The sequence below is a fragment of the Caenorhabditis remanei genome, chromosome IV (assembly GCF_010183535.1).
Source record: "Caenorhabditis remanei strain PX506 chromosome IV, whole genome shotgun sequence".
Taxonomy (NCBI): Eukaryota; Metazoa; Nematoda; class Chromadorea; order Rhabditida; family Rhabditidae; genus Caenorhabditis; species Caenorhabditis remanei.
In genome coordinates this window covers 7,013,604-7,026,521 of record NC_071331.1, presented here as the reverse complement: position 1 = coordinate 7,026,521, position 12,918 = coordinate 7,013,604, and the positions used below count along the sequence as shown (strand labels likewise).

The following is a 12,918-nucleotide window of genomic DNA, read 5'->3' as shown; positions in this document are numbered from 1 at the left end:
AATGCAAAAATATACAGTTTCTGAAACTTATTTTTTTCTTTATCAAAGTCCGATGAGCAATCGGTTGGTTAAGGCGTTGATATTCTAATTACATACAAAGATAAGGATAAAGACGTTATAAGTTTCCATAGGAAAATGACCCCTTCTTGTGCATTTTTTCGTTAGAAATTATAATTAAACATTCTTGGGCACGTGACAGTGAAAATCAACTGTAAAAAGCTCATAACTTTTTTAAACCTAATTTTTTTACCAACCATCAAGGATTTTATCTTTTCCATGGAATTCAGCGTTGATTAAAATAAAAACAGGTAGATTACTGGAATAAAATTAATTCGTTTTTGTACGTTTTATGGCTACGAGTTTTTTTTACGAAATCAACAAAAAACATTTCCTCTGTTCGTACGAACTCATATCTTTCTAATTTACTGATTTGTCGAAAGATTATGTTTCGAATGTTTCTTCTTTGTTTTAGAGAACTAATCTGCTGGTCGACGATGAAAAAAACAGAACTAGAGTAGAGAGTTAACTAACATTTTTTGTTACTTGATGAAACAGAAAATACTTTATGCAAAAGATGTATAGAAGTGTCTAGGAAACGTTCTATTCTAATATTTGGTTTTATATATGTAATTGGTGATTCACCTTCTACAATAAAAAATTCTTTTTCCGTTTCAAGTGAGTGAGAAAAGTTACACTTTTGGTTGAATTCTAGTGTGTCATCGAGTTTAATTGTTTTACGTTTATAATTTCTCCTTTACCCAATAATGTGACCTGACTTTCTTTCTCTTCATTAAATTTTATTTTCCTGTCCTGTTTCGGATTCTTTACAAATTTCAACAATTTGAAACTTTTCGTGGTAAATAAGACATACTTGAAAAAATATACAAATTTTCTGCTCTTCTAGCAAATACAAGTATTTTTCAGGTTCTCTTTATTTATAAATTGAACAAATACATACGTACAAATTCAAAAATATACATTTTCTGAAACAGTCTTATTTTCTAACTGACAGTACAATTGTGGTTTATAGACTGAAAAATGGAAAACATTAAAAACCCAATTACCTTTATCAAAACTGTGAATGTAGAACCAGTTAAATTCGAAAAAAGATTTTCGTTGGAGATTTGAAATTAGTGCTACACTATTGCAATACTGAGGTTTAGATAGCACACTATCGCTAGCGGAACTTTTTTTACTTAACAAACATACCTATTCTAGAAATTCTCAAAAATTTCGAAATCCCGTTTCATAGGTCCCAAAAATTAGTTAGACCAGTGTATCCAATGTTTTCATCATTTGGCGAAGAACTTATAAGTATCAGACTTATTTCACCGGACATCCGAAGTAACGCTGATATGATTAGTCGATTAAATGACTCTTTTAGTGAATCAAATTTTAGCATTAGAGAACATCTTGCCAGCGAACCCAGGAATTTTGATTATTAAAATTTTTGCATTTCACAATTCTGTGAAATAGAAATTTACTGTTTTATTGAGTTATGTTCTGCCTTTGAATATCTATGAGCCGATAAATTTGAATCCGAACTCTCTGAACTTCAATCTTCAATTCAAATTTCATTGTTCTGTCCCCCCAATTCTATTTCTCTCCTTCAGTTTTTTGTTAACCTACTCTCCTAAACATACCGCTTACTCTATCCTCTCCCAGATCACATCAAAAATGTATGGTAAACTGGAGGAAAGACAGACGACTGGGCGGTCCCTTCTCTCCCTCCTTTTCTACTAGCTTTGCACATTAAAAACATCATTTTCGGAGGCCCCGGTTATCGTTGTCTCTCGTATGAATACATATTCACATTAGGACACATGCCAAATGAGTTATGGCTTAGAAGAAAATGGAGAAGGGAGTTGTTTTTTTTATCCCTGAACCTCTTGACGGAATTGTTTTGTTTTGGTATCTTTTTGAGATTTTGAGAATAGAGAAGCTACAGTAATCCACGGGAGGAGAGTTTCTGATTACTGTTTTTGAATGTTTTTAAGATAGTTACTTCCGATTTCATACAGTTGTCTACTTAAAACTTCACCAAAGATAAAGAATGTTATTTTAATACTTTAACAAAATTGTCTGGAGCTTTGAACGGAGGTTTTTGTCAAACTATTAGCGCAACAAGCTTTTTTGATATTTTAAAAATAAGCCTCGCCCCTTTTCAACCGAGAAAGAGGGCGTGGCTTGTTTCAAGCGCGGAAACTTCAGTCCGCAACAACTAAAAGCTAAAAAGTTAACTTCGACGGTACTTTTTTATATTTTTATTTATCAAAGGCATTCTTCACGATTGAGCACATCATCAAATTTTCTAATTCTCAAACATTATCAAAGTTTCTACTTACAGTAAAAACTATCCATTACTCTAATGGGAACAACTTCTCGATAAAATGTTCATAATTCAAAACATATATTACTGTTTCCAAAATTAGAAAAAAGTTCAAGATGTTTCGCTAGATTTACTATATTGTTAAGGAGGTATCTCTGGTAAATAAGTGTCCAACGGGAAACAATTAAATTAGTATTCTTTGGGTATGGCTGAAATATTGAAAGAGTGTTTTAGAGTTCCCTTAGTCTAAGGCTAGCTGAAACTTATGTCGAATTGCTTCAAGAATATTTTGTTTAACCAAACATATTTATACCACATGTTTGAAACATTTCTCGTTCATAGTATATTTGAACAATTATTTGTTTTTTCTGATACCAGATCAGTGCGTCAGTCAAATAATATCTCGGTAAAAACAGATACCAATCAAGTTCACTTCACTATTGTTTCATAAAATATGTGAATTTTTCAAAATTAACTGAATTATTGAAAACTTTGATTTTCGTGGTCATTATCAGATGTAACTGAAACTAGAGAATTACTTTGTTAGTTTCCGCAATTTTCTAGATCAGTTTTTACTTAATATTGTTTATTTTTCTTATCAGCAGGAGTCTGACAACGCTTGAAAAAACATTAAGCATTCAAATGTTTGACATGGTGCTAGTCCAAATTTAATCGTACTCCAGTCACAAGTTGGATCCTCCGTATCCACGAGATTTTCCTTGAGTATCTGGGCAGTGTATCTTTTTTTTAAAGTTAACAAAATTATATGTTTCAAAGAGTCCACTTTACAAGCACTTGTAAAGTTTGGTATTGAACAAAAATTGATCTCAAAATTTTTTTTTGAACATTTTGCTTCGTTTGGCGTCTGAACTCTCGACCATTCCTTTTATCTTTTTTTCTCCTTTCTTCCCTAGTCCCCACAAGAAAAATACAACGAAATGTGTCATAATAATTCCATATTAACACGCACACATGTCTAGAAGAACTTGGTGTCTCCACACACATATTCCAAATAAAACACGCATTTTTTATTCATTTTTCTCTTCTTTAGCGGAAATAAAAAGCGACTAGATATCCGGTGTTCCAGCCATCTGGAAGCTAATTTCTCGGCATTCGTCCTCGCTTTTTTCGCAATTTCTTCATGCTCCTTCTGTAGAAATTATTCATTTCTTCATATTTTAATGTTTCACTTTCTCATTGTTTAATACTTTTGAAACACATTCTAGAAATTTGAAATTTCGAATCCACATCGTTTCATGATGATTCAATCCCAATATATTACTTTTGAAAACAGTAAAATTTTGCTTTATTTTTTGAGGGTGGCGTGTCTTTCATATCAGCCTGACACTCTTTTTACAACCGCGCACTACCGAAACTGAAGAAAACTGAGCGCAAAACTAAGATAGCAAAACTGAGATAGAGGATTTCTCAAGTGAAGACTGAAACAGAAGAATTCTTTGCCAATACAGTATAGATATCATGTCACGCTTCACGCAGTTTCAGCACACGTGATTATTGCTGTACACGAACTTAGCAAAGACACTCATACTACTGTGAAGGTCTGATACTGTTTCTGGTGGTTCATTTCTAGTTCTAGAAGTGGATACAACAATTGGTGACAGACTGGTTTTTTTCAAGACGCATAAAATTTGTTCGAATGAGTCTAGCGGAAAACATGTTTTATCGTAGTTTGTAGTTTCTTTTTTTGACGGCAATTACTGTTCTTTTTTTCAGAGAGAATTTCACATCAATTCAATATTCCTTAGTCATTTTCATTCTTGAATTATTTTTTGCTTGCAACAAGTTCTAATTATTTACTGTTTTTCATAATATTTTATATTGACCCCGTTTTCAACTTGACAGTGGATTAACGTTTGTACCAACTGCGCTCCATCATAAAAGTTAGAAATAGATATTCAGATGTATAGAAACCCATATAGTTCAAAACCTCACTGATTTTTGTAGACACAAATAACATAATCACAGTTTCAGTGAAACGGTTTTTGTTTAGTTTAAAATTGTAGTTAATAGATTTTCCACAAGACATGCATAGTTAATAAACTTTTAGCTGATGACCGACTGAAGTTTTTTCTTGAAAAGTCCTCTTGTCTCACTCTATCTCTCACACTGTTATTTGTATCATCTCGGTCAATAGTGCTCACAGCTGTGCGAGGCGCAGTGTGAAAACGCGCTTCGTCGCCCAACGGTTTTCAAGTTTTATCCGTTGTTTCCGTATCTTCAAATATAAACCGCGACGCGCACGCAACTTGATTTGGGAAAAATTCAAATTTTTGTTGCGGACCATACGCCTCTCAACTCATCAAATTCACTGTGCAAAATCAAACTGAAACGAAATCAATTCCAGTTTCAAAAAATTCATAACTCAGCTATTTTGTTTATGAAAATAATAAGCGGAGCGTCGCAACTTCCTACTTTCCAAAAATATCTCTGTCCAGGCAGACAACATGTATATTTCCCAGAAGTACTTCTCAACCTCCATTCCCCCAAAAAATCAGCTGTAAAATCTAAGTTTATGAGTATCCCTCTCTCCATGTCTAGCCCATTTCCCCTCCGTACGAGTCGCCACTTTCTTCTTCCCAATGAATTCTGCAAACAGAAAACACACGCCATTTTCTCATAAAATCCGACCTTATTTCCACATTTTCTGTGCCCGTTTTTTGACTAATTGACTATGGATTTCATGACATTTTCCCTCATATTGCCTATTTCCTGTTTTTTTATTCTCTTTTTGTGTTTTTTTGCAAATCAAAAAAACATACAGAAGGACGGAGTGCACACATTTTATTGCGTCGTATCACTGATTCAGTGTAAGCATACAATTCTTTCCGAACCGTTTCGTAGTGAAAAATTCACCCGATTTCTGTAGAGCGGATTTGCAAACATTTTTCGGCGCTAGTATTCCTGGATCTGGTTCACCTGATTCCTCCAAAACATTCAGATTTTTTAGTTTTCTTGCAACATAAGTGAAATATGGGCATACATTTCCAATTTTTCACTTCGATTTCTATGCCCCCAAGAGATCCTGGAAGCTGTGAAACGTTCTTAGCAGACAGAAAAGATCCTCAACTCTGAAAACTGTTTCGTGAAAGAATGAAAAATAATTTATCAAAATTGGAAGCAATGATTTCTTGAATCTTTGAGAATGATGAAGGCCTTCATATCTGATTTGCAAAATTTTGGATTTGAATTTTCTAACTTTTCTCACTACAACCTTTTTAGAAAAATTTATACTGGAAAAAAAAAACTTTTAAATTTGCAAAATATCAATCTCCCACAACCCCAAAAACAGAAAAAAAAACGTCCAAGCCGATAGAATTTTTTTGACGAAACGGTTAACTTTGTTTATCTGTTTCCAAAACTGATTAATACAAATTTGGAATTCACTTTCATCACTCCACTGGATTTTGACCCGTCCTTCCCTCCAGCTTCCAGCCCATATTCTCTCTCCCGTTTCGTTTTCCGAGAACAGGTGAAACTTGACCAAGTTGTTATTGTGGTGTCATGGAGAGCTCCGGAAATTCGATACACTGAAAATATTATAGTTGAAATTTGAAGTATTTGTGCCTGGATTTTTGTGTTTTGGGTGCAAAGCATAAAGAGTAGTCCTGAAATGTATATTTAACAAAGACCAGATTTAAGTGAGTTGAGTATTGTCTGTTTCATCAGTGGAGTTTTTTGGACTTCGAAAGAAAGTTGTATTAATTCAAGTATGTTCTGATTGTTTTATGCATATGATTTTATACAGTTTCAAAGAGTTGTCTTCTGACATAACAACTGTTGGAATCAGTAACGATATTTGTTCGTCCAACTTTAAGCAATTTTTCACAAGATATCCATTTTTAGTGAATTCATTACCCTTGTGACCTGCTGTTTCAGTTATAGCTTTTATTGTTCCAGTTTTGTTGAAAAAAAGTAATAAATTGTTCAATTAGTTGCTGATGTTGTGTTTCAGAGTACTACTAAAGTGCTCTGTATTTTCATCTCTCAACGATGTTTTTTCTACAACAACTTCTAATTATTCACTATTTTTTCACTATGATTTATTTAATCCAGTTCCTAACTTGACAGTTTTCTGAGTCTGTAAGTTAGAACCGATTTTGTTGTTTCGACAGAACGGCACTAACTACATATAGGATCAAGTTAATTAGTAGTATTGAAGATAATTAACCCTAGCATTAAAAAATCCAAACATTGTTGCTTATCTGATACCGGTGGACCTGAAAAGCCTCTACTTCCGATTTTCCCGTTTCAAATTCAGCATAAGTCATTTTTAATGTTACTTTATTCGGTTTCCAGAGTTTTCCATTTTCGCGTTTTCCAATTGTTTTATGTATATTCCGAGATACAGTTTCAAAAAGCTCTCTTAAGACAAAACAACTATTGGAATCAGTACCTGAGCACTACGTACTGAATAGAGACTTCTGTAGTTTTCTATATAACAAAATTAGAAACTGCTTTTCATTTGTTCATCATCATTGAAAACAGCTTTATGATAAATTCCAACATATTTTTAGTTTTTGTCCAATTTTAACTATTTCTTTCCAGATTTCCCAGTTTCAAATTCCACTGAAGTCATGTTTTGTTAATTAAAAATATTAGTCTCATTGGTAATGGTCGAAGTTTTTTAAAAGAAGAAAAACCAACGTTTTATCCTGGTTTTCCTCTTTTTCTGACCCATTTAATTTTACTGTCTCGGTTTCCAAAGTTTTAAATTTTAAAAATCTGTACTGATCAATTCCTTTTCATTATCATATCTTTACTAATAATATCCAATCTAATAATCCACGACCATTTCCCAACAACCTGAAACAGAAACTCCCATTGTCATTATTCCAATCACCTCTCCCAAAATACCCCCCCCCCCCCCCATTCCTATTGCCCTTCATTATTTTTGTCTCCCCTTTCTACTTGAGACCGCTACTTAAAAAGTGAAGAAGGCTATTAGTCAATGAGCTCTCTCTCCCCAACTTATTCCTTTTTTCTTTTCTTGTCCTATCCAATTGTTGGTCCTTCTAAATTAGGAGAGACTGCGAGTTTTGAAAAAAGTAATATAATTTTGTAGGGGCACTTTTTTGGAGTTCTTTGACGTGGTGTCACGGGAAGGGGTAGTGAGGAGGGGTAGGTCAAGAATCGGGTCTGTAAGCATCAAAACATTTCATGTTTGATAGTTTTCAGATTACTGTTCAGCGACTTTTCCAACAATCCTCCGTTCTTGTGTTCCTCCCCTCCTTTCTCCTTTTTTTGTTATTGTTTTTTGGTGGAACGGAACCAGGAAGAATAATTTATTACCCTTTTATATATCCGGTCCCCCTCTCCACTCGGTTCCCTTCAAAAAACTCAAAAACCTAACAAAAAAGGGAAAGACATCATCATCAACATCATCATCATCTCATCTCGGGCGGTGCCGAAAAAATGTAGAAAGTGCTCAAAAATGCATAAGGCTTCGGGTCTCTTCAGAAACAACAGAGAGACAACTGGCATTGTTTCTTGTTTCTCCTTTTTCCGTTTTTTTTCGGTTTCATTTTGCTGCTTTTTGGTTGATATTGGAGGTGGTACCGTTTTGTTAAGAACATTTACTCGGATTTCTTTCTTCAATTTCAATTCAGAATCTTAGCTAAAAATATCCTCTACAGGAAACAGTGAACATCATCGTAATCGGAGGAACTTTTTGAATAGAGAACAAATGTTTCATATAAAACATATATGCACTTTAGTTTATAGTTTGTATTATCGCTCTGTTCCGTAGGGGTAAATAACATGAAGGCTGACAGCGCTCATTGACGTTTTTCTTTATCTTTTCAATAATTCCTCCCGGTTTCAAACTGTTCTGATAATTGTCACCGTTTTTCATTTTTCAATTCGTGTGCATTTTGCCTTTCCAATAACTTTATTTTTTTTTCAGCAAGCACACACATCTTTGCCTCCTAACACACACTAAAAAATCAAATGAATATGGTACGGATCCGTCATATCATGGAGATGCGTCGAGCATGCAAGGCTCCGCCCCTTCTACCGCCGAAACTGAGGAAGTGAGTTTTGGTGTAAATATGCATTTGAGTACTGAAAATATAAATAATTCAGTTTATAATTTTGTAATGAAACTGTTTCACAAACTTGTCAATAAATATTGACATTTCTTGAATTCCATTAAATATGAACCTAAATGCAAATTTTGCCATTCGAAAAAATCAAATAATTTCGAAACATTTTTAGAGAAGGCTCTGAGAGCACTGATCGTCGTGGTCCGAAAGATGTGATGGATTTGACATTCCGAGTGAATACACTGGCTCCCGAGAGATATGCATCCAGTAGTTTCTATCTTCATCTCTACGAAAGTCAGGATTCTTCAGAAGGACCCTGGAATTTGGTGAGATTTATTTTCATTCACATTTCAGAAACTCAGTAAATAGTCAACATTAACAGTCAATGATCTAAACTATTTAAAACAGTTATTGTTTGTTTCGAATTCCCCAAAATCCTGTGATTCCATTAATCCCAATAGTCCACTCGGAACACACGTGTCACTCACCGGGTGCACAAATGCAAAAAGCGGAGAAAATATGAGTTTCTAGAAGTATTTCATGCATATTTTATTGGAGTAACTCTTCGTTTCGCTTGATTGACAAGTACCCAAAAGTTCAATTTTTCTGCCATTTCAGAGTTACAGCCGAAAAAAATAAAGTCAACAATTTTTGACCGGTAATGTACTAAAACTCTTTAGACGATTCGATTTTATTTCAAAAAAAAGAACTGCAACTGACGAGATATGAAAAGATCACCGGTAGCTATTATAAAATCGGAAATTTACTTCTTTTTTGTAGCAGAAGATGATTTTTTAATGTACTGGGGCAGTGGTACAAAACAAAAGAACCTTGAATGATACTGTTTCTAGAAACTCTTGAATTAGTTGATCTATTGAATTCGATAGAATAACGCTGAAAATTTTCTGTTTACTGTGTTCACTGTTCAAAATACCATCCGAATTCCGTAGTGAAATTAGTGAGTTTTATAGCTCGACCTCAGAGTTAAGGCTTCCATTCGGTCCAGTCGGGTTCGGTCCGACCGCCGACAGACCGCCGACCGACCGACTGCCGCCGACCGAGCCGACCGAGGTCCGCATTTGTGCGTGAAGTGTTTGCGTATTTATCGGCGGAAGTTTAAATTTAGTTTATTTTTTCATAAATTTCAGAATTTTACAAAATTCAAGATGTGAAAAGTGCGCTGAAAATTATGTCAAAACATGATTCACTTTGAAAAATTTGACGAATTTCGAGTTATTTTTGAAAATCGGAATAACAAACCTGTGGTTATTAAAAATTGCACTATGACCGAAAATTGGTATTAAAAATTGTTAGAAGTACTAATTTTGTCCAAATTATTTCTAATTTTTTTTTCATTTTTTGTCATCCTTGCCCGGAAAAAGTCAGTTTTCAGCCGGATTTCTTTTCAAAGTTTGTCGTCGATTATGGCGCATGCAGACAGAAAAAATTGCGTGGGTCGGCGATCGGTCGGTCGGGGGTCGGTAGGGTCGGCGGTCGGTCAGGTCGGTCAAAAATTGGACCGAATGGAATCCTTACCTCAAAGCGAGCACTATAGCCCGGTCTGATTCCGGAATAAAATTACTTTTGTGAAGCAGCGAAAAAATTAAAAACGTACCTTCCAGATGACTCGGTTCGATTTGGAAATCCGTTCGATGGGAACTGACAATGTGGATTCTTGCATTTGCAGTTGTTCAATGCTTTTATCGGTATTTGATGACAGAGAATCAGAAGAGGTAGGTATGCGTCAAGCAAATTGATCAAACAAATGTTCTTATATCAAGTGTTTGAAACATTATTTTTCCAGATTCTTCGAATATGCAGCTATCCATCTGAACGTTCGTCTTGTCCATATCCCACTCACGTTCATGCTCGGATTCTTCGTGACAATTGTGGTGGATAGATGGAGATCAGTATTTACGAATATCGGATTTATTGAAAAGTAGGACACCCACGTTGCTCTATCTGTGGGTACCTTAGTCGCTGGCACTGACCATGCTGCAAAAGTGCTCCGCCGCACTATCATCCGCTACCTAGTCCTCTCTCAAGTCTTGGTTCTCCGTGATATCTCAATGAGAGTCCGAAGAAGATTCCCTTCTATGGAATCATTAGTCACTGAGGGATTCTTGTATAGGGATGACCTGGAAAAGATGTATAAATGCGAGACAATGTATAATAAGTACTGGTTGCCGACTCATTGGGCAAACCAGCTGGTTCATAAGGCAATGTTTGAAACGAAGAATGTGGACTCCGTACAGAGTATGAACTCGGTGTTGATGGTAAGAGAAGAGGTATGGTTTAGTGAATGAATCGGAGATTTCAGAACATAAAAGACTTCCGTCAATCTATGGAAATGTTGACAAAATACGATTGGGTACCAATCCCAATTGCTTATCCACAGGTAAATTTCCATCTAACCTTACGATTACTAACACCTAATTAGGCGATAAAAAATAACTATTGTGAAACACATATAATTTTTCAGGTCGTCTTCCTGGCAGTCCGTGTCTACTTCATTATCTGTCTGATTTCTCGTCAATACCTTCTATCTGCTCCACCAACTGAGGCTCAATCAATCGTTCCAATCATGACAATTCTACAATTCGTGTTTTTCGTCGGGTGGATGAAGGTGGGTATCTTTTTAGCAGACTTACTACGGGCCGGGCCGGGCACAGCAGCTTTCAGAAATTTGCCGTTACTCGAATCCTAAACAGGAATCTTTTACTGTTTTCATTAGGGCTTATAGGATTTCAATAATTTCAGGCACGAATATCACTATTTCATACAGATTTTCCTCCAAACGAGTTCCTTAAAATATTCAAAATCGGGTAGCCCGGGCAGGTACACTCTTTCACCAGCCCGGCTTTCACAACTGTGTATCTTAGGTAATCAGTTTTTCTTATTCTTGGTACACTTTACTACTGCTTTCTAGAACAAATGAGTTTTCGAAAATCCACTGAACCGGCCCGGTAAAAATTACCGATCTTTTTTCCAAACATTTTTATTTTTTCAATTTTTGTGAACATTTATGATGATTTTTCAGACATTTGACTTTTTCGCGAAAAAATTGAATTTTTGCGCAAATTTTCCGATCCTTATTTTTACCGACATTTTAAGTGGCTCATTATGGCGTCTAGTGTAAGAATCCAAACTTACTGTTTTTTTTTTGAATTTCCCTCTGCTTCATTGTATATCTGAAACAGTATCATTATTCCAGGTCGCCGAAGCTCTCCTCAACCCACTCGGTGAAGATGACGATGACTTTGAGTGTAACTGGCTTATCGACAGAAATATGTCAACTGGAATCGAGATTGTCGACACGTGTCATGACTCGTGTCCACCTTTGAAATTAGAGGAACCTGATGATGAGAAAGGAACGATGTACTGGTGCCAGTGAGTTGAATTTCTTTCTCTGTTTCGAAATTTCTGTTTTTGCTATTCTTGGTGGATTGATTGTTGAGTTGATCCAAAAATTAAGCTGTGTTTTCAGTCCAACAAAAAATGGGTCTCAAGCGCCACCCACTGCAGTTGCAATCTCTCAACACAAGAATCCATTTGCGAAAGTTTTGAATATGGTACACCCGACGACGCCTGAATCGTCGCCTCCTTCTTATCGTTTGGATGTTCCGAAACAATAAATATTTATGAGGATTACTGTTTTATTTGTGATGTTTTGAAAAAAGGATTCCTCAGTAAATCAATGCGAGTGTTTTTACATTAAAAACTTGAAATTTTCGGCAAACAAAACCTCGGTTACCGTAACCAACGCCTTTTATATAGTGTAATGAACTGTTTCATAACAACTGTAAAATGATAATAAAATTGCTTCGTTTGCTGTAGTTGAACCACGGATTTATACAAAATTTCTAGTTTCGAAATCTAAATATTCTAGAAAAGTCTTTAGGCTCAAACTGTTCTAAAAATTAAAATATTTTCTTTAAAAAAAAGTAGTTATCAATTTGATTAATCTCGAAATGTTATTGCTGAGTATTCAGAAAAATCTACCTCCCATTTGTTGAAAACAACATATTAAATTTAAGTTACCGAAGGAACTAAAAATGTAACTACGAAACGGTGAATTCAATCCTGATTGGTAGCCAGATCTTAAAACTTCTGGAAAAAACAGGAGTGTTCAGCAAGGATTCGGGCGTGTGGAGTAAAATCGCGGAAACGCGCTTCGTCCCACAATGGCTGGCAGGGTGCCAAATTGAAATTTTACGTTTATTTGTCGTATCTTTCAATATGAACCGCAACGCACACGCAGCGCGACTCGGAAAAAATTCAAATATTTTCATTGCGGACCTCGCACCCTTGTGCGAAATTTGTTTGATAATTATCATTGTTTTTCTGTTTCAAAGTGATTTTTTTGTCTCACGCTGTTAATGGTTCATATTGATCGCGTATCTAGATATCCGTTGAAATACAAACTCAATGACACTCCCCCCCCCCCCCTACTTATTATTAGTACACCACCTTCCTTCCCTTCTCGTTTCCCCAAAAAAGTTCATATAAAAATGTATGTGTTTTACT

General features: G+C 35.3%; 1 protein-coding gene across 1 annotated transcript; it reads left to right on the top strand.

Annotated features, from left to right (window-relative positions):
* Window positions 1-8,302: 8,302 nt before the first annotated feature.
* Window positions 8,303-12,026, top strand: GCK72_012662 (uncharacterized protein; the record flags this gene model as incomplete). Its single annotated transcript, XM_053729294.1, has 9 exons — window positions 8,303-8,379; window positions 8,564-8,717; window positions 9,363-9,472; window positions 10,196-10,330; window positions 10,523-10,667; window positions 10,712-10,789; window positions 10,874-11,017; window positions 11,606-11,781; window positions 11,879-12,026. 9 exons carry the CDS (start codon window positions 8,303-8,305, stop codon window positions 12,024-12,026), a joined length of 1,167 nt encoding a protein of 388 aa, XP_053584066.1.
* Between the last annotated feature and the right edge of the window lie 892 nt (window positions 12,027-12,918).